The sequence below is a fragment of the Oryctolagus cuniculus genome, chromosome 3 (assembly GCF_051225735.1).
Source record: "Oryctolagus cuniculus isolate XC-2025 breed Fujian yellow rabbit chromosome 3, ASM5122573v1, whole genome shotgun sequence".
NCBI classification, from domain to species: domain Eukaryota; kingdom Metazoa; phylum Chordata; class Mammalia; order Lagomorpha; family Leporidae; genus Oryctolagus; species Oryctolagus cuniculus.
This window is the reverse complement of record NC_142869.1, coordinates 102,158,793-102,175,543: the sequence shown is the minus strand read 5'-3', so window position 1 is coordinate 102,175,543 and position 16,751 is coordinate 102,158,793. Positions and strand designations below refer to the sequence as shown.

The 16,751-nt window shown below is 38.1% G+C and overlaps 1 protein-coding gene across 4 annotated transcripts in view; it reads right to left on the bottom strand.

Annotated features, from left to right (window-relative positions):
- Positions 1-16,751, bottom strand: part of LRP1B (LDL receptor related protein 1B) — a 2,138,546-nt gene that overhangs the window by 377,187 nt on the left and 1,744,608 nt on the right. For all 4 annotated transcript variants that reach the window (XM_051849573.3, XM_070071546.2, XM_002712121.6 and 1 more), the window contains exon 43: positions 12,070-12,274. In XM_051849573.3, the coding sequence (XP_051705533.3) occupies positions 12,070-12,274 (205 nt within the window). The remainder of the gene's footprint in view (positions 1-12,069; positions 12,275-16,751) is intronic.

Here is a 16,751-nt window from a genome sequence, read left to right as displayed (position 1 = left end):
AAGATAAGTGAATTGCTCAAGACCACACAGCTGTTTGGAAACATAATTAAAAATTGAACCAAGGAGTGAACTTTTGACACAGTGGTTAAGCCACTGCATGGAATGCCAGCATCTCACATGTAAGCTCCAGGGTTCAGGTTCCAGCCCTGTTTCTAGTTCCAGCATCATACTATGTGCACCTTGGAAAACAGTAGATAGTAGCTTAAGAACTTGGATCCCTACTACCCACATGGGAAACCAGGTTTGAGTTCTTGGCTCCTGGCTTCATCCTGGCCCTCTCTCCACTGCTTTGGGTATTTGAGGAGTGAATCAATGGATAGAAGATTTCTATCCCTCTGTCTCTCCTTCTCTTTGTATTTCTTTCTTCCTTCCTCCCTTCCTCCCTTCCTCCCTCCCTCCCTCCCTCCCTCCCTCCCTCCCTCCCTTCCTTCCTTCCTTCCTTCCTTTCTTTTTGACAGGCAGAGTGGACAGTGAGAGAGAGAGACAGAGAGAAAGGTCTTCCTTTGCCGTTGGTTCACCCACCAATGGCTGCCGCGACCGGCGCACTGTGGCCAGTGCACTGCGCTGATCCAAAGCCAGGAGCCAGGTGTTTCTCCTGGTCTCCCATGGGGTGCAGGGCCCAAGCACTTGGGCCATCCTCCACTGCACTCCCTGGCCACAGCAGAGAGCTGGCCTGGAAGAGGGGCAACCGGGACAGAATCTGGCGCCCCGACCGGAACTAGAACCCGGTGTACTGGCGCCGCAAGGCGGAGGATTAGCCTAGTGAGCTGCGGCGCCAGCCCTCTCTGTATTTCTTTTTCTGTGTGTGTGTATGTCTCTCTTGCAAATAAAATGAAAGTAAAACTATATAAAAATTTAAAAATATTTGAAATTGTCATAATTCCAATTTGTTTTCTTTTTACTCCTATTTATTCTCACCCAGGTACCAGAGTTTGGCTATGTCATATATTCATGTAAACTCTATTGGACTCTGTGATCCCATAGACACATTATAATTACAAATGATAACAATTTAACAATACAATCCATCATGTTTATCTCTACCCTCTTCATGTCTCTATGTAGAGGGTCTTTGGACCGTAGTAAATCATGCCAGAAATGTCCGCTTCACACTTCCAATTCAGGTTCTGGTTCATGTGCTTGGGAGGCAGCAGATGACTGCCCAAGTACTTGTGTTCCCCTACCCTATGTGAGAATCAGATCTAATTCCTAGCTCCTGGCTTCAGCCTGCCCTAGCCCTGGTTGTTTCAGGCATTTGGGGAGTGAACAAGGAGATGAAGAGTCACTGTTCTTGTCTCTCCTGTGTCACCTTGCCTTTCAAATTAATCAACTAAACATATGTGAGTTGATGAATGTGTTATATAACTTTACTTTGTCATCATATAATGCATTCTTATATACAAATAGTATGTTTATGCTATCCAAAAAGTATACATAATTATCATTTGCTAATTAAAAATAAAAATAAGCTTTCAAAGTCAAGAATCAAATCTTTAGACAGCCAAAGAAAAATCACATCTTCCCACTACAGGAAATCTATCTGAATTATAGTATATCAGTCATCAGAAATTAAGGAGGACAAAAATAAAAGGGCTCTTTTTTTTTTCAAATTCAACAATAAAAGAACAGTCAACCTGCAAACTTAGGCTAAACAAAAATATACTTAAATAGAATTTGGCCATGTGGCAACTGGATGTCAGACTCCCAGTCTCCAGAACACTGAGGACAGGATTCGTCTGGTGTTTAAGCCCTATGGTCTATGGTATTTTGTTAGAACAGCCTGGATGGCTAAGACAACAGCATTCATTTTCATTCAAGAAATAACTTTCTTGTGTTTACTCTGGACATTGTCCTACAGATAGTTTATTGTTTTGGTCACTTAATGTATTCTAAATCTCCTCATACTATACAAAGTCTTCTGCAACAAATGAGTATTCCACTTATTTATGGCCTATTTATTTATGTTGTTGAGGTCCAGCATCCTGCATGTTTGAGGAATTCTAAGTAGAGTACAAAAATTACAGGCTGTCAGAAGAGTGTTCTTAATGTCTCACTTTAAAACAATAGCTTACCTTAGTGGTTCTCAATGGAGTTAGTTCCATCAATTTTATGAGCTTTAGAAAATGTTTGTGTTTGCTTGATTAGTGCTGAATGGGGTAAGGAGAGTAATTAGGTAACTTAGTGGCCTTTAGATCAGGAATCTAGATACACTGTAATAAATAAAGCCATTCTATGTAGTAAATCATCTGAGACTCAGTCCAAGATTCAAATGTCCTACAAGACATTTACAAGGTGAAAGCCAATTTATAATTATTTGAACCTAGCATTAACTCCAGTTTACATTTACAAATAGATATTTAACATGCATATTATTTTCAAGGGCCACAACTTCTTATAAATTGAAGGCTATTTTATAAATGATACTTTCATGAATTCATCACTAACTTTGAAAATGATACCACCCTAGGCAACATTATTTTCAGTGCTTAAAAATCTAGTACAATGGCCGGCACCACAGCTCAACAGGCTAATCCTCTGCCTGCGGCGCTGGCACCCTGGGTTCTAGTCCCGGTCAGGGTGCTGGATTCTGTCCCGGTTGCCCCTCTTCCAGTCCAGCTCTCTGCTGTGGCCCAGGAGTACAGTGGAGGATGGCCCAAGTGCTTGGGCCCTGCACCCGCATGGGAGACCAGGAGAAACATCTAGCTCCTGGCTTTGGATCAGCGCGGTGCACCGGCTGCGGTGCGCAGGCCACAGCGGCCATTGGAGGGTGAACCAACGGTAAAGGAAGTCCTTTCTCTCTGTCTCTCTCTCTCTCACTGTCAAAAAAAATAAAAAAAAAAAATCTAGTACAACACCATTGATATGGATCTTGTTTCAAAAGTGCCATATTCATAATTATTCTGATACCTTCCCCATGTTTTCCTTAAAGTATTTACATATTGAAATATATCCTATTTTGTCATAAATTACTTTACATATTGCATACATTAGATTGTATAAAATACATATTGTGTTAGAGTTCAAATATTAAATTGAGTTCAGGAAAGTAATTTTCAAAGGTAGAAAAAATGAAAAATTTCATTTTAGAGTAGGAATAAGGATGATACCAAACATTTTTATTAAAAAATAAAGGACTTTGACTTTAACAGAGTTTTGTGAGACCTAAATGCAGTTAAGCTTTAGGCATGGAAACATTAGAAACTACTGCACCCTTTTCGGGCCTCATCTTCCCTTTCTGAAATAATGCTAATCATTGCAGTTAATGGAGAGATTTTCAGTTCACTGAATTTCTATGGCTGCTTATGTTGACTTTGATTTATTTTGCTTTATTATTTTAATTTTTTTAAATTGGGAGGATAACTTCACTATGTAATTTTGCACAAAATTTCCTTTTTTTAAATATTTGAGATAACATAATTTAATTAATATTATAGCCAGAAATTTAATGCTCCACTAAATAAAGTGTTCAATGAATAAAAAGTAAAAATACCATAGATCATCAGGAATAAAGGCAAGGTCTGTGAACAATAATCAGATGAAATGATGTCTATTGCACTCACAAACTATAAACTTTAAAATAGAGAATATTGAAACTAAAGTAGTACATTTAATTAAAAACGTGAAACCTAATGTTAAAATTTTTACAAGTGAAACTGTATTTTTTTCTTTAATGATAAGAAATAGCTTTAACTTGGCTAAATTGCTCTTTTGGACATCAAAATCTATTCTTTAAGCTTCATAGTTCAAACCGATGAAGGTTTCATAGAATAATTATCAAAAAATGAATAGGTGGTATAGAGATACACTGACTAGAAAGATAGAAGATGATAAGTAGATTTTTTATACATGTGCTTCTATAAGTAGAAAGGACAAATTTGTCATAAAAGAGCATTTCATATATATGATGGCTCTTATTTACAATTGATTAGATTTTTAACTTGCTCCCCCATTCTCACACAAAAGATTTCATGTCTTCAGAGTGTGTTTGTCTAGGAGACAGATAATCTTTGTACCCTTTTCACTTCAAAGTCAGGATTTAGTGTGTCCATCTGAAACATACTCTGAAAACACTTTGGACAAAGTTTCTTAAAGAATGTCACAGGCAAGAAACAACAATAATTGCAATTTCTAGGAATATAAACATCTCTTTGGAAGGTTACAGATACCATCCAAGAAATGCTTAACAGTTACAAAGCAACTGCAGGGAGAAAGGCTAGAGTCACGTTGTCTTAGCCCTGTCAGTGCTAGCTATTGTTTCTGCTACTAGAACAACAGAAATCACAGACACAAAACAGAAATAAAAATGAAAAACAAAAGTGAAGTTATTGTTTGGCTTCTTTCTTTTCATTTAATAACCTGATTACTCAAGAGTGTTCTGCTTTGTTATATCAGAGAATGTATTCTTCAATAAAACTTAGGTTGAAACACTACACAAAATAATATGGTTATAAAATTAGACAAAATCAGCCAGTTATTTTATATTTATTAATAAAAGATTTAAACTGAAGTTTACTATTTTTAGATAAAAATAAAGCTACATATTGTGTTCAATGTTGAGCTCTCTAACATACATGAACACACTCAAGGCTTTAATATCTAGTGCAATGTGTAAGCACATCAACCTTTCTTTAAACCAAACTTTTGAACATATACTTGCCTTCAGATGAATTTATCTGGATCTTCAAATGAAGGTAAGCTTTTCAAATACACTTTGGGAGAGCCATGGTATTGTACTGAGTTCACAGAAAGATAGTGCCTAAATTTACAAGAATCTCTCTATACGTTAAAGTCAATTAATTGAAGTAAAGATTGCTTTCTTTTCATTAAAGTCTAGATTATAATGTCTACCTTCTTTCTAATCTGTACGCTCCCCTGGGGATATTTGATCTACCTATGCTGGCAATTATTTTCTGCTCTCACCTGCTTCATACAAAGTTAGAAAAATTACAGTTATGCAAAAGAAATGTTCCTCTTTGAAACTGCTATTTCTTGGGTCACTATTTTGTTTTGCATTTTTTCAACATTTTAAAAGTTTTTATATGCTAAATTTTGTTTTACATGCTATATTTCAATCAGTATTTCAATTTTATAGATTTTTACAATCATCAGAATTATACTTTCTACTTCCTAATTATCATTTTAACCCTATACTTACACCCTCTCACGTATTTCTACAGTTCCTTATGCAGTGCATCCAAATTGTGAAAATAAAATTCAAAGATGGGCATTTAGCCTAGAGGTTAAGAGGCCTATGTCCCATGACATATGAATTTGATACCTAGCTCCATCTCCTAACTCTAGGTTCCTGATAATGCCAATGGCTGATGACTCAAGGAAATTAATTCCTGTCACCCATATGGGAGACCTGGATTGAGCTCTCAGCTCCCAGTTACAGCCTAGATAAGTCCTGGCCATTGCAAGCATCTCTCTCTCTCTCTCTCTCAGTCACTATCTCTATCTGTATCTCTATCTCATTTCTGTCTGCCTTTCAAACATGTAAACAAAATAAATAAAATAAAATTCATTCTGTGAGTTTATTGACACTTATTTTTGAATATATGAATTAAATAGATATATATCGACTGTATTGGTATGATTGCTCAAGTAGAAGACAATAGGAGTGATATTTTGTCATGTGTATCATGAGGGACTAAGCCAACAGGTAATGCTTTTCATTAATACACTAAATAAAAGTCACCAAGTTTCTGTCATCATTGGCATGTAGATGGAATGTTTTTGCTTTACAAGGTAATTCAGCAGTGACTATTGATTTCCAAGGTAAGTGTAGGGTCCAGCGCACTAACTGATGACACTGTTTATGAAAGTTATATTTATAAAAGAATAATATGTATGAATTTAAGGAACTAAAAAAAGAAATGATTGGAGATTAAAATCCTAACAGTAGCTCTATTCAATTATTTGAATAGCAGAGCAAAGAGAAAGAGAGAGAGAGAGAGGGAGAGAGAGATAGAGAGAGAGAGAGAAATAGAGAAAAGGATCTTCCATCCACTGGTTCACCACTCAAGTTGTTGTACAGCCAGGGCTGAGCCAGGCTGAAGCCAGGAGCCTGAAACCCCATGAGTGTGCAGGGGCCCATGTATTTAGGATATATTCTGCTGCTTTCCCAGGCACACCAGCAAGCAACTGGATTGTGATGGGATGCAAGAATTATGGGCAGCAGTTGAAACCACTGCGCTACAACACTGGCCCCAGTAGTTCTCTTTGGATATAACATTTTATCTCCAAATATTGGGTATTTAAATAGAAATGTCCATAATTTATTTTAGTGATTGTTAACCAACTTCAAATGATTTAAGGACAAGGATATCTTTTCCATCTCTTTAAATTCACACTGATTTTCACAAGGTTAGAGAACACTGCATTTGTGTTGATTATAGTTATAATTTGTTTTTATACCAAAAGTAGATATATATTAGAATAAAGAAGAGGCCGGCGCCGCGGCTCACTAGGCTAATCCTCCGCCTAGCGGCGCCGGCACACCGGGTTCTAGTCCCAGTCGGGGCGCCGGATTCTGTCCCGGTTGCCCCTCTTCCAGGCCAGCCCTCTGCTGTGGCCAGGGAGTGCAGTGGAGGATGGCCCAGGTGCTTGGGCCCTGCACCCCATGGGAGACCAGGAAAAGCACCTGGCTCCTGATTCCTGCCATCGGATCAGCGCGGTGTGCCGGCCGCAGCGCACCGGCCGCGGTGGCCATTGGAGGGTGAACCAACGGTAAAGGAAGACCTTTCTCTCTGTCTCTCTCTCTCACTGTCCACTCTGCCTGTCAAAAAAAAAAAAAAAAAAAAAAAAAAAAGAATAAAGAAGAATGTGGTGTATATACAAAATAGAATATGATTGAACCTCAACAAATTAGGTTTAGAAGTGATGTACCTAAAAAACAATAAAGGTCATATATTGAGAAATGCTGCTAACATTGTATTGAACATTGAAATATCATATTGAAGAAGAAAAGCTGTAGACTTTGCCACAAAGTTACCAAATAAGACCTCTTTTATTCAAAATAGCAATAGAAGTCTTTTCAAGAGCCAGTGAGCACAGGAAAGTAATAAAGGACATTCAAACTGGAAAGGAAGAAGTCTAATTGCCTTGTTTGTGACGACATAATCTGTATAAAGAAAATCCTACAGATTCCACCAAAAACTGATAGAACTAATAAATTCAGTAAAGTAATAGTGTTGTATTAGTTACACCAATAGCAAACTTTCTGGAAAAAAAAATCAAAGAAACAACTCTATTTAAAAGAGCTACCAAAAAAAAAAAAACCTATGAATATTTTTAACAAAGAAAGTGAAAGATCTCTACAGTGAAAACTGAGAGAAAAATGAAGAGGAACAAATAAATAGAAAGATATTCCAACGTTATGAATTGATATTGTTAAAATGTTTACATGACTCAAAGAGGGTTATAGATTTAGTGTAATCCCTATCAAAATAATAAACACATACTTAACAGATACAGAAAAAGAAATCATAAAACTCATATTGAACTAGAAAAGACTGAATTTTCAAAGTTATCTTGAGCCAAAAAGCAAATCTGGAGGCACTCCCAGGCCTCAAAACATATTGCAAAGGTATAGTAACAAAAATAGTATTTTGTGGTCATAAAAATAGACACAAAGATCAGTGGATCAGAACAGAGAACCCATAATTAACCCATCAGTTAACTCTGTACAAAGTTAACTGATTTCAGTCATGGCATCAAGAACACACATTTGGCAAAATGGCAACCTCTCCAATAAATGGTGCTTGGAAAATGGAACATCTGTAAACAGAAAAGCCAAACTAGATCCCTGTCTCTCACCATAAACAAAATCAACCTAATATGGACTGAAGACTTAGATGAAAGGCTCAAAACTAGAAAATATTCACAAACCAAAGAGGAAATGTTCCCTGCATTGGTATTTACAAGGTATTTTTGGATATGAATGCAAAAGCACAGTCAACAAATATAAAAATTGATAAATGGGATTACATTAAACTAAAAAATCTTGTGTACAAGATAGGTGAAAATCACCAGAATGATGATACTACAGAATTAGAGAAATATTTGCAAACTACACATCTGACAAAGGGATATTATGCATAATATACAAAGAACACAAGTTAGAAAAATTCTATTTATAAATGGAAAGCAGATCACATAGACATTTCTCAAAAGAAGACATAGAAATGGCCACCATCACTAATCATCAGGGAAATGGAAACCAACAACACAATGACATCATCTCACACCACTTAGGATGACTATTAAAAAAATGACAAATATAAAATTCTGGCATGAATGTAAAAAAATGAGAATTCTTACAGGCACTATTGGTAAGGAATGTGAATTAGTAAAAGTACAATCCTACTACTGAGGGATTAAAATTAGTATGTTGAAGAGGACCCTGTTTATTGCATATAATTCATATTAGCCAAGATATAGATATTAGATAAGATACAGAATCAAGATATAAAATCAGTCTGAAAGAAGAAAATTCTGTCATTTACAGAAACATGAATTAACCTGCAGGAAATATTTTAAACGAAATATAAGAAAGTCAAATGCCACACTGTTTCATTTATTTGTAGAATATTCTTTTTTAAAGCTGATATTAAAGAAGTACAAAGTAGAATAGTAATTATCAGTGACTAAGGATGAGAGAGAGAAAGAAGGAGAGACTGGGTAAAACCAGAATGTGAAAGAGTTATCTGTATCCCCATGTTTATTGCAGCTCAATTCTCAGTAGCTAAGATATCGAATCAATCCAGATGTCCATCAACTGATGCATGAATGAAGAAATTATGGTACACACACACACACACACACACACACTATGGAATACTACTCAGACATAAAATAAAAGAAATTCTGTCATTTACAGCAAAATGGATGCAATTGGAAATGATTACACTTAGTGAAATAAGCCAGTCCCCAAAAGACAGATGCCATATGCTTTCCCTGATCCAGGTTTACTAACAGAGTCCCAAAAATGGAATGTATAGAGTAAAATTGACATTTTGAGCGTCAATGATTGTTTACAGCCCTTGTCTCTGCTGCTGAGGAACAGGTTTTTTTCTTCATTCTATGTCTATTCTATTATTCTATTTGATTCATCCTGACTGTTTACTTAGTTTAGGGATAATCTTATGTGGATAATCTAAACTGAAAGTAGACCTCTGTAAAAGCTAAGAGAGGGAATAGGAGAAGAAGGAGGAAGAAGGGTGAGAGCGGGTGCAAGAGGGAGGGGAGGGGAGGGAGCATACTGTTGTGAAAGCTGTACACTTGAAATAAAGGAAACTTGTATACCTTAAATAAATTTTTTTAAAAAAATAATAAAATTAAAAGAGAAGAAATACAAAGTAGAAGAGTAGGCCCAGTGACTAAGGATGATTGGGAAGAGGAAGGAGAGATTAGAGAAAGGGTGCAGACGTACAAGTAGAAGGAATAGTTTTAACACTTTAATGTACAGAAGGATGACAAAAATTCACAATATTGAATTGTACACATCCAAATAATTAGAGAAAATTATTTTTAATATTTGTACTATAAAGAAATATTTAATAATTGAGGTGCTATTTATGATAAATACCCTGATTTGATCATTATACAATACTTACATGGATATATAAAACTTCACACTGTATTCCATATATATGCATAATTATTCTGCATCAATTAAAAGTAATTTAAAATTGAAACTCTAAGAAAAAATAAAATGTATTAAGAGCCTTTAAGATATTTCCCAATTCTGAAGCTCAAGCAGAAATTATTCTCTTTTGAACAAGGATGGAAAACTGAGTGATGGAATGAAGCATATCTTTATATGCTAAAAAAAATCCTTTCAATTATATTAGTGACATCTTACTACTGATCTATTAAGCAGCTATTATTTCCACACATAAAACATATTTGGGTGAGGGAAGCAAAACAGGTATATACAAAATAAACTGAGGTGAGTGAAGACTTTCTTTAAAGATTTATAAGGGTGTGTTCTGTATCAAGAGGTCATAACAGAACACCATACCCAGGAAAACAATTGATCACCTAACTTTCAAAATGTGTTCATTTTTATGTCTCTTGGAGATAGAGAACTATCATCAACTGGTTCACTTCCCAAATGCCTACAGCAGAGAGTGAGGAACTCAAAGCACACGGATGGCAGGGACCCAGCCACTTGAATCGTCACCTGTTGCCTCCCAGGGTGTCCATCGGCAGGAAGTTAAAATCTGGAGCAGAGCTAAAGGTGTAACCCACGACCTTCAGAATGGGAAATGAGCCTCCCAACTGTCTCTTAACCAATTAGCCAAATGTCTGCCTTTTCAAAAGACTAGCCACTAGGTTCATTAACAATTTCGAAGTTGCATTCTCAAGTACACACTTTCGGAATACTTCCTCAAAAAATCTTTACAGATAGGTCAAAAGTTAACAGCAGAGAACTAAAGTTAATAACGCTTCAATATATAGCCTAAGGTCACATAGTCTGTAATTGGTAGACAGAAACCAAGAATTTAGCATGTGATTCTGAGATCAACATTGTTGCTACCACCACAACTGAATCTCAGTGGGTCCTGAACTCATTATTTCACCGCTGCTTACGCAGCCAACTGTTCTATATCAGTACTCCTGAAAAGTCACTCCACACTGAGGTCAACTTCCTGTCCCAGAATTAAATCAATGCACTCACTCCTTCTTCAAGAAACTCAAAGACACATACACGAACACACACAATGTCTAATGGTATAAATTGACTGTTCTAATAATGTAGGTCCCGGTGCTGCGGCACAGCAAGGAAAGCCACGGCCTGAGAAGCCAGCATCCCATTTGGGTAGTGGTTCAAGTCCGGGCTACTTCACTTTTAATCCAGCTCCCTGCTAACAACCTGGGAAAAGCAGTGGAAGATATCAAGTGTTTCGATCCCTGCCATCCACGTGGGGAACCCAGATGAAGCTCCCGGGTTTGGCCTGGCTCAGCCCTAGTTTGTTTGGCCCCTTGAGGAGTGAACAAGTGAATGGAAGATCTCTCTCTCTCTCTCTCTCTCTCTCCCCCTGTTTCCCTCTCCCTAACCCTCTCTCCCCCCTCCCCTTCACTCTCCCTTTCTCTCTCTCTCTTTCTAATTCTGACTTCAAATAAATAAATAAATCTTTTTTTTTTTAAGTTTCAACTTATAGCCTGCTGGTTGACTCCTTATTTCTGTTTATCGGGATACTGTCAGACAAATTTTGTTTTAACATACAAAGACCTTATGGTTGTGAAACTTCAAATATTTACTGTCTGGGCCTTGAAGATAATATTTTCCTGCCATCCCAAACCTTCCTTGTTGCACAGAGGAGTGGGGAGCCATGGGATTGCTTTGTCCTTTAGGTAGGTGCTGGGACTGAGTGTAGGGCTAAGGATCTCTCCGGTGGTGTAGCACCCATGTCTAACCCTCCTGAACCCTGAGCTTCCCCAGTTGCCAGGGCTGCTGCTCTCACAGGATAAGGGGGGTGTCTTTGAATCTTATGATTCAGGTCATAAATATACGTGAGAAAGGTTCTCCAGGGGAAGCACAATGACTGTCCGACCCTTTCACTCGGAAGCCAGAGAAAACAGACAGAGCCCAGGGAATAGAACGTGTCTTTCAGAAAAGCAAATTCCACTTTCCTCTCTGCAGAACTTCTAAGTTTCTTGCTATGAGGACCCAAGCAGATGATCATTTCTTCTTTTCTAATTTTCTTTTGTCCTAGGGCAACTCACCAAGTTCATTTCACAATCCCACAAAAAAAATAATGAAGTATATGCAAATCGCTCAAACAATTCCAATTAAATTAATAACTAGGAGAAAATCAGTTATTGTCTCTCCAGACTGAAGTTTCTGAGATGAGCTGTCTCCATGGCAGCAAATGCACTTGAGAAAGTTTTCAAAATATTATCCACATTTTCTGTAGTGAATAGATTAGTTATTCAAATGAGCTGGTTTCAGTAATTAACTATTTTGAAATTCTCAGTATGCATATTTTGCAAAAATGCTAAAGCATACATTTTTCAAACGTGTCTTTGCATCAATCTGCAGTCTAGAATTCTGTAACTTACATGTCTCTGGGAGCCATCATATTCACATCTTTCAATTTTTCCTAGGCTGCCATCTGAGAAATACAGCTTCTCTGCCCGGTGGTCAATGGTGAGTCCATTTGGAGTGAGAATGTCTGTGCTAACCACCACTTGTGCATTTTTCCCAGTCAGGGTAGATCTCATGATACTCGGATGTTGTTCGTTCCAATTGGTCCAAAACATTAAACTAATGAAAATGAAAAGTGTAGTCAGATTTGTAATAAAGAACAAAAACATTAGTATAAACATGGCAATGTCAAGCTATTTAAAAAGAAGCAACATTATTTACTTCATATTCTGTGATCCTTATGAAAGTCTTGGTAAGAAAGTGATTGTGTGTGTGTATACATGCATATATATATATATATATATATGACATGTGCATTTTTCTTAATGAAGCTTAGAACCTATTTCTGAGAAACACTTATCCTGTGAATTCCTTCAAATAATCAGGTTGTTAAATTGAGGCAGTTAGGTACATAATGAAGATTTATGAAGCAGTGATATTAAATTTATAAGAGCTATAATTATACCTTAACTCATTAATACTGTATTTTAGGAAATCCAGTATGATCATTTTGGACACAGTTTTGCTATACTAATGCTAACTATATTTCTCTTCATGTGGTGAAAACAAAATTCTCCACACCTTCTAGTTTGAATTTTTAATTTTTGTGTTTTCATTCATATATGTTTTAAAAATATTGAATGGCTATATTTCTATATTTTTCTTTTTGTAGAAAAATAAATTATACTATTGCTTCTGGAGTTCTAGGACTGACTCTCAAATCCTTAAACATGGTACCTGCTACTCATAGATATTCCAAGTTGTTTGTTTTTTTTTTAAGATTTATTTATTTACTTGAAAGTCATAGTGACAGTGAGAGAGAGGAGAGAGAGAAAGAGAGAGAGAGAGAGAGAGAGATCTTCTTTGCACTGGTTCACTCTCCAAATGACCACTCAATGGCTAGGGCTGTGCCAGGCTGAACCCAGGAGCCAGGAATTTCTTCCAGGTCTCCTATGTGAGTGCAGAGGCCCCAGGACTTGAACCATCTTTGGCTACTTACTAAGGCACATTAACAGAGAACTTTATTGGAAGTGGGGCAACCAGAACTCAAACCGCACCCAAATAGGATGCCAGCTCAGCAGACAGCAGCTTAACGCATTGAGCCACAGTGCCAGTCCCTCCAGGTTGTTTTAAATCACTGTTTATCCAGCTACACTCTGAGGATTATATGGAAAATCCTCAGAGAGCCCGGGAAGGGTAAAAACTGTTGAGTTCCAAACTCCAAGGCACTCCTCCCTTTTTCTCATGTAGCAGAAGCAGCTCTTCTTTCTCCCATTTTATCTATTATTCTGTTTGTCAGAGTTTATTTGAAGGTAGGTTATTGCTGCCAGGAGGGAGGGAACACAGGAATCAGAATGAAGGGGACAAGGGAAGATTTCAGGGAAGGAGGCTGCTTGAGATATCTAAAAAATATGCTTCAATACTCTGACAAAGAATACTGTTCTAACAACTTTCATGTTTACATCAAGACTGCATATTTACTTCACATGCACAGTCATTTAAAGGCTATTTAAGTTTACAACCAACAACGTTAGTCAATATGTGGCTATCAGTATGTCATAAAACCTACTAATGGACAAAATTCTAATTCACAACAAAAAACTTTCTACTTCCTAATTTTTAAAAAATAAGTAATGTGGGGCCAATATTGTAGTACAGTGGTTTAAGCTGTCACTGAGATGCTTCCATCCTGTATCAGAGGGCTGGTTTGAATGCCAGCTATCCCATTTCCCATCCACCTTCCCGCTAACGGGCCTGGGAATGGGATAGATGGTGGCCCAAGTTATTGCATCCCTACCATCCATGTGGGAGACCAGATAGAGTTCCTGGTTCCTGGCTTTGGCTTAGTCCAGACCTGGATATTGCAGATATTTGGGGATTCTCTCTCTCTCTCTCTCTCTCTCTCTCTTGCTTTCTCTGCATTTCAAATAAATAAATCATTTTAAAAAAATATAATCTGGGTAGGTATTGTGGTATAGATGGTAAAGCCACTGTCTACAATGCTAGCATTCCATATGGGCACTGAATTCTGTCCTGGCTGAATCACATTAGATCCATATCCCTGCCAATGGCCTGAGAAAAGCCACAAAAGATGACCCACATGCTTTGGCCCCTGCACCCACGTGGGATACCTAGAAGAAACTCCTGGCTCTTGGCTTCTGGCTTTGCCTTGGCCTGGTCTTGGCCATTGTTGTCATTTGGGTAGTGAACCAGCAGATGGAAAGATCTCTCTTTCGTTCTCTCCCTCTCTGTCTGTGTGTGTGTGTGTGTGTGTGTCTTTCCCTCTCTATGTATAACTCTTTCAAATAAATAAACAAGCCTGTGGGGAGCAATCCGGACTGGACTGAGTTACTGGAATTAAGACTTATTCTATGCATCTGCTCTCCCACAATATGGTGCTGGGAGAGAAGTAAACAGCTTCCGCACAGCTGCCTCCAGTTCAACCAATAAACTGTAGGACTTGCTCCTGATTGGAGAGCGGCGTACTCGGCGTGTGGGCAGCCGAGTTGGGATTGGCGGAGGAGGACTATAAAGGAGGAGAGAGACGGCATGCACCAGGAACATCTATGGGGAACATCTAAGGGAACCCGTGCAGCCCCCGAGAAAAGCCGGCCGGCGGTGTGCCGCTCCCCTGCGGAAGTGGGGAATGCGGCCAGGGGGAACTGCCCTTCCACGGAGGTGGAAGGGATAGTAGCCAACCCGGGAAGAACCAGCAGCAAACCCGGGGAGGGCCGAGCAGACGAAAGAACAGCGCAGGGTCCTGTGTTGCTCCTCCACGAAGAGGGGGAGCGACACAAGCCCATAACCACTGAAGAAATATGGGTCATCATTGTATTCTGTTCTATAGAACAAAAAAAAGAATGTTCCCCATAACCAAGTGCCAAAAATATTCTGTCCTATTAATCAGCAAATTTGCCAATGAAAAAAACAAAACCCATAATTTTATCCATACATTTTACTTGTAAAATGAAAAATTTAGGGGCAAATGCTGCAGGTGATGGCTCATGTGACTGGTACCTGCCACTCATATACCTGGATTCAGTTCCATGCTCCTCCTGTCTTTGGCCTTGCCTAGCCTTGTTGTGGGCACTGGAGGAATGAACCAGAGGACAGGAGAGCTCAGACTGTTTGTTTCTCTCTCTCTCTCCCCCTTTCTCTCTCTCAAAAAAATAGATTTTCAAATTTAAAAAATTAAAAAAGAAAAATGCAGTTAATTAACACACTTCAAATCTTACACTTACAATGTGAGGTATGAAATTCATAATTCAGCTACAACATTTTCCTAAATGATCGTCTTTAAAGTTACAGAATTTTAGAGGTATATTGCTTTCATCTCTTTATGTCACAGATGAGAAAACTGAGAGGCTCAGTTTCAGAATTTTATGAATTGCTAATAATTGAGCCAGGTTTTTCAGCTTTCATTGAGAATTTATAATTTTATTTCAAAATTCTAATCAACTAACATTGAAGAGTCATTTTATGATGTCCATATACATAATGGTAAAACATCTTTTTCTTTAATCTTCACATATAATTTTCCAATTAAAATGTTTGTCACATTTAACCCTAATTTTCAACTTTTCAACTCACTATATTCAAGATAAAAGTGTAAAATTTAGCCTATGTAATTAAAGAATAAGGTAGTTATCAAAACTAATCATTTTTAAAGAAATCACCCTATGTAAGTTAAAATTGATTTACAAAGTCCTCTTTCCAACTCCTAATTGTCAGTGTAGGACACCTGTTCTTATCCTTAGCTCCTGCAGGTGAACTTCTAACTTAGAAGAAGCTGAGTCAATGTAAGCTATCCAAGGACAGGTCCATGGTGGGAGCAGAACTGGCTCTCCCTGCCCAGGCAGGGGAAGGCCTGTGTCCTGAGCTCACAGTTATCAGAGCTGCAGAAGTTACAACATCCTCAGCCTTTGCCATTTTCATGCATTGCATAGTGTTCAACTCAGTGAATATGTTACATATAATTGTATTTCAAGGTTTTTTGTTTGTTTGTTTGTTTCCGGATAAAGGATTACTTTCACACTGAGTAGTAATTGATATAGTCCTTTCTTCTGAGAAATGGTCAGTTTCATTGTTATCTGTCTTTTTATTCCTCAATCTTGCTTTTCTATTTCTGCTCAGTGAAGGCCAAATTGGCTTTTCTTTATATGGTCATTTAAGAACAAAAGGGGGCCAGAGTTGCTGCTTAATAGGCTAATCCTCTTGCAGCGCCGGCACACCGGGTTCTAGTCCCGGTCGCGGCGCCGGTTCTGTCCCGGTTGCCCCCCTTCCAGGCCAGCTCTCTGCTGTGGCCAGGGAGTGCAGTGGAGGATGGCCCAAGTGCTTGGGCCCTGCACCCAATGGGAGATCAGGAGAAGCACCTGGCTCCTGCCTTCGGATCAGCGTGGTACGCCGGCCACAACACGCTGGCCGTGGCGACCATTGGAGGGTGAACCAACAGCAAAAAGGAAGACCTTTCTCTCTGTCTCTCTCTCACTGTCCACTCTGCCTGTCAAAAAAAAAAAAAAAAAAAACAAAAAAACAGAAAAAGGAACAAAAGGGGGACTGGCACTGTGGCATAGCAGGTAAAGCTGCCACCTGCAGT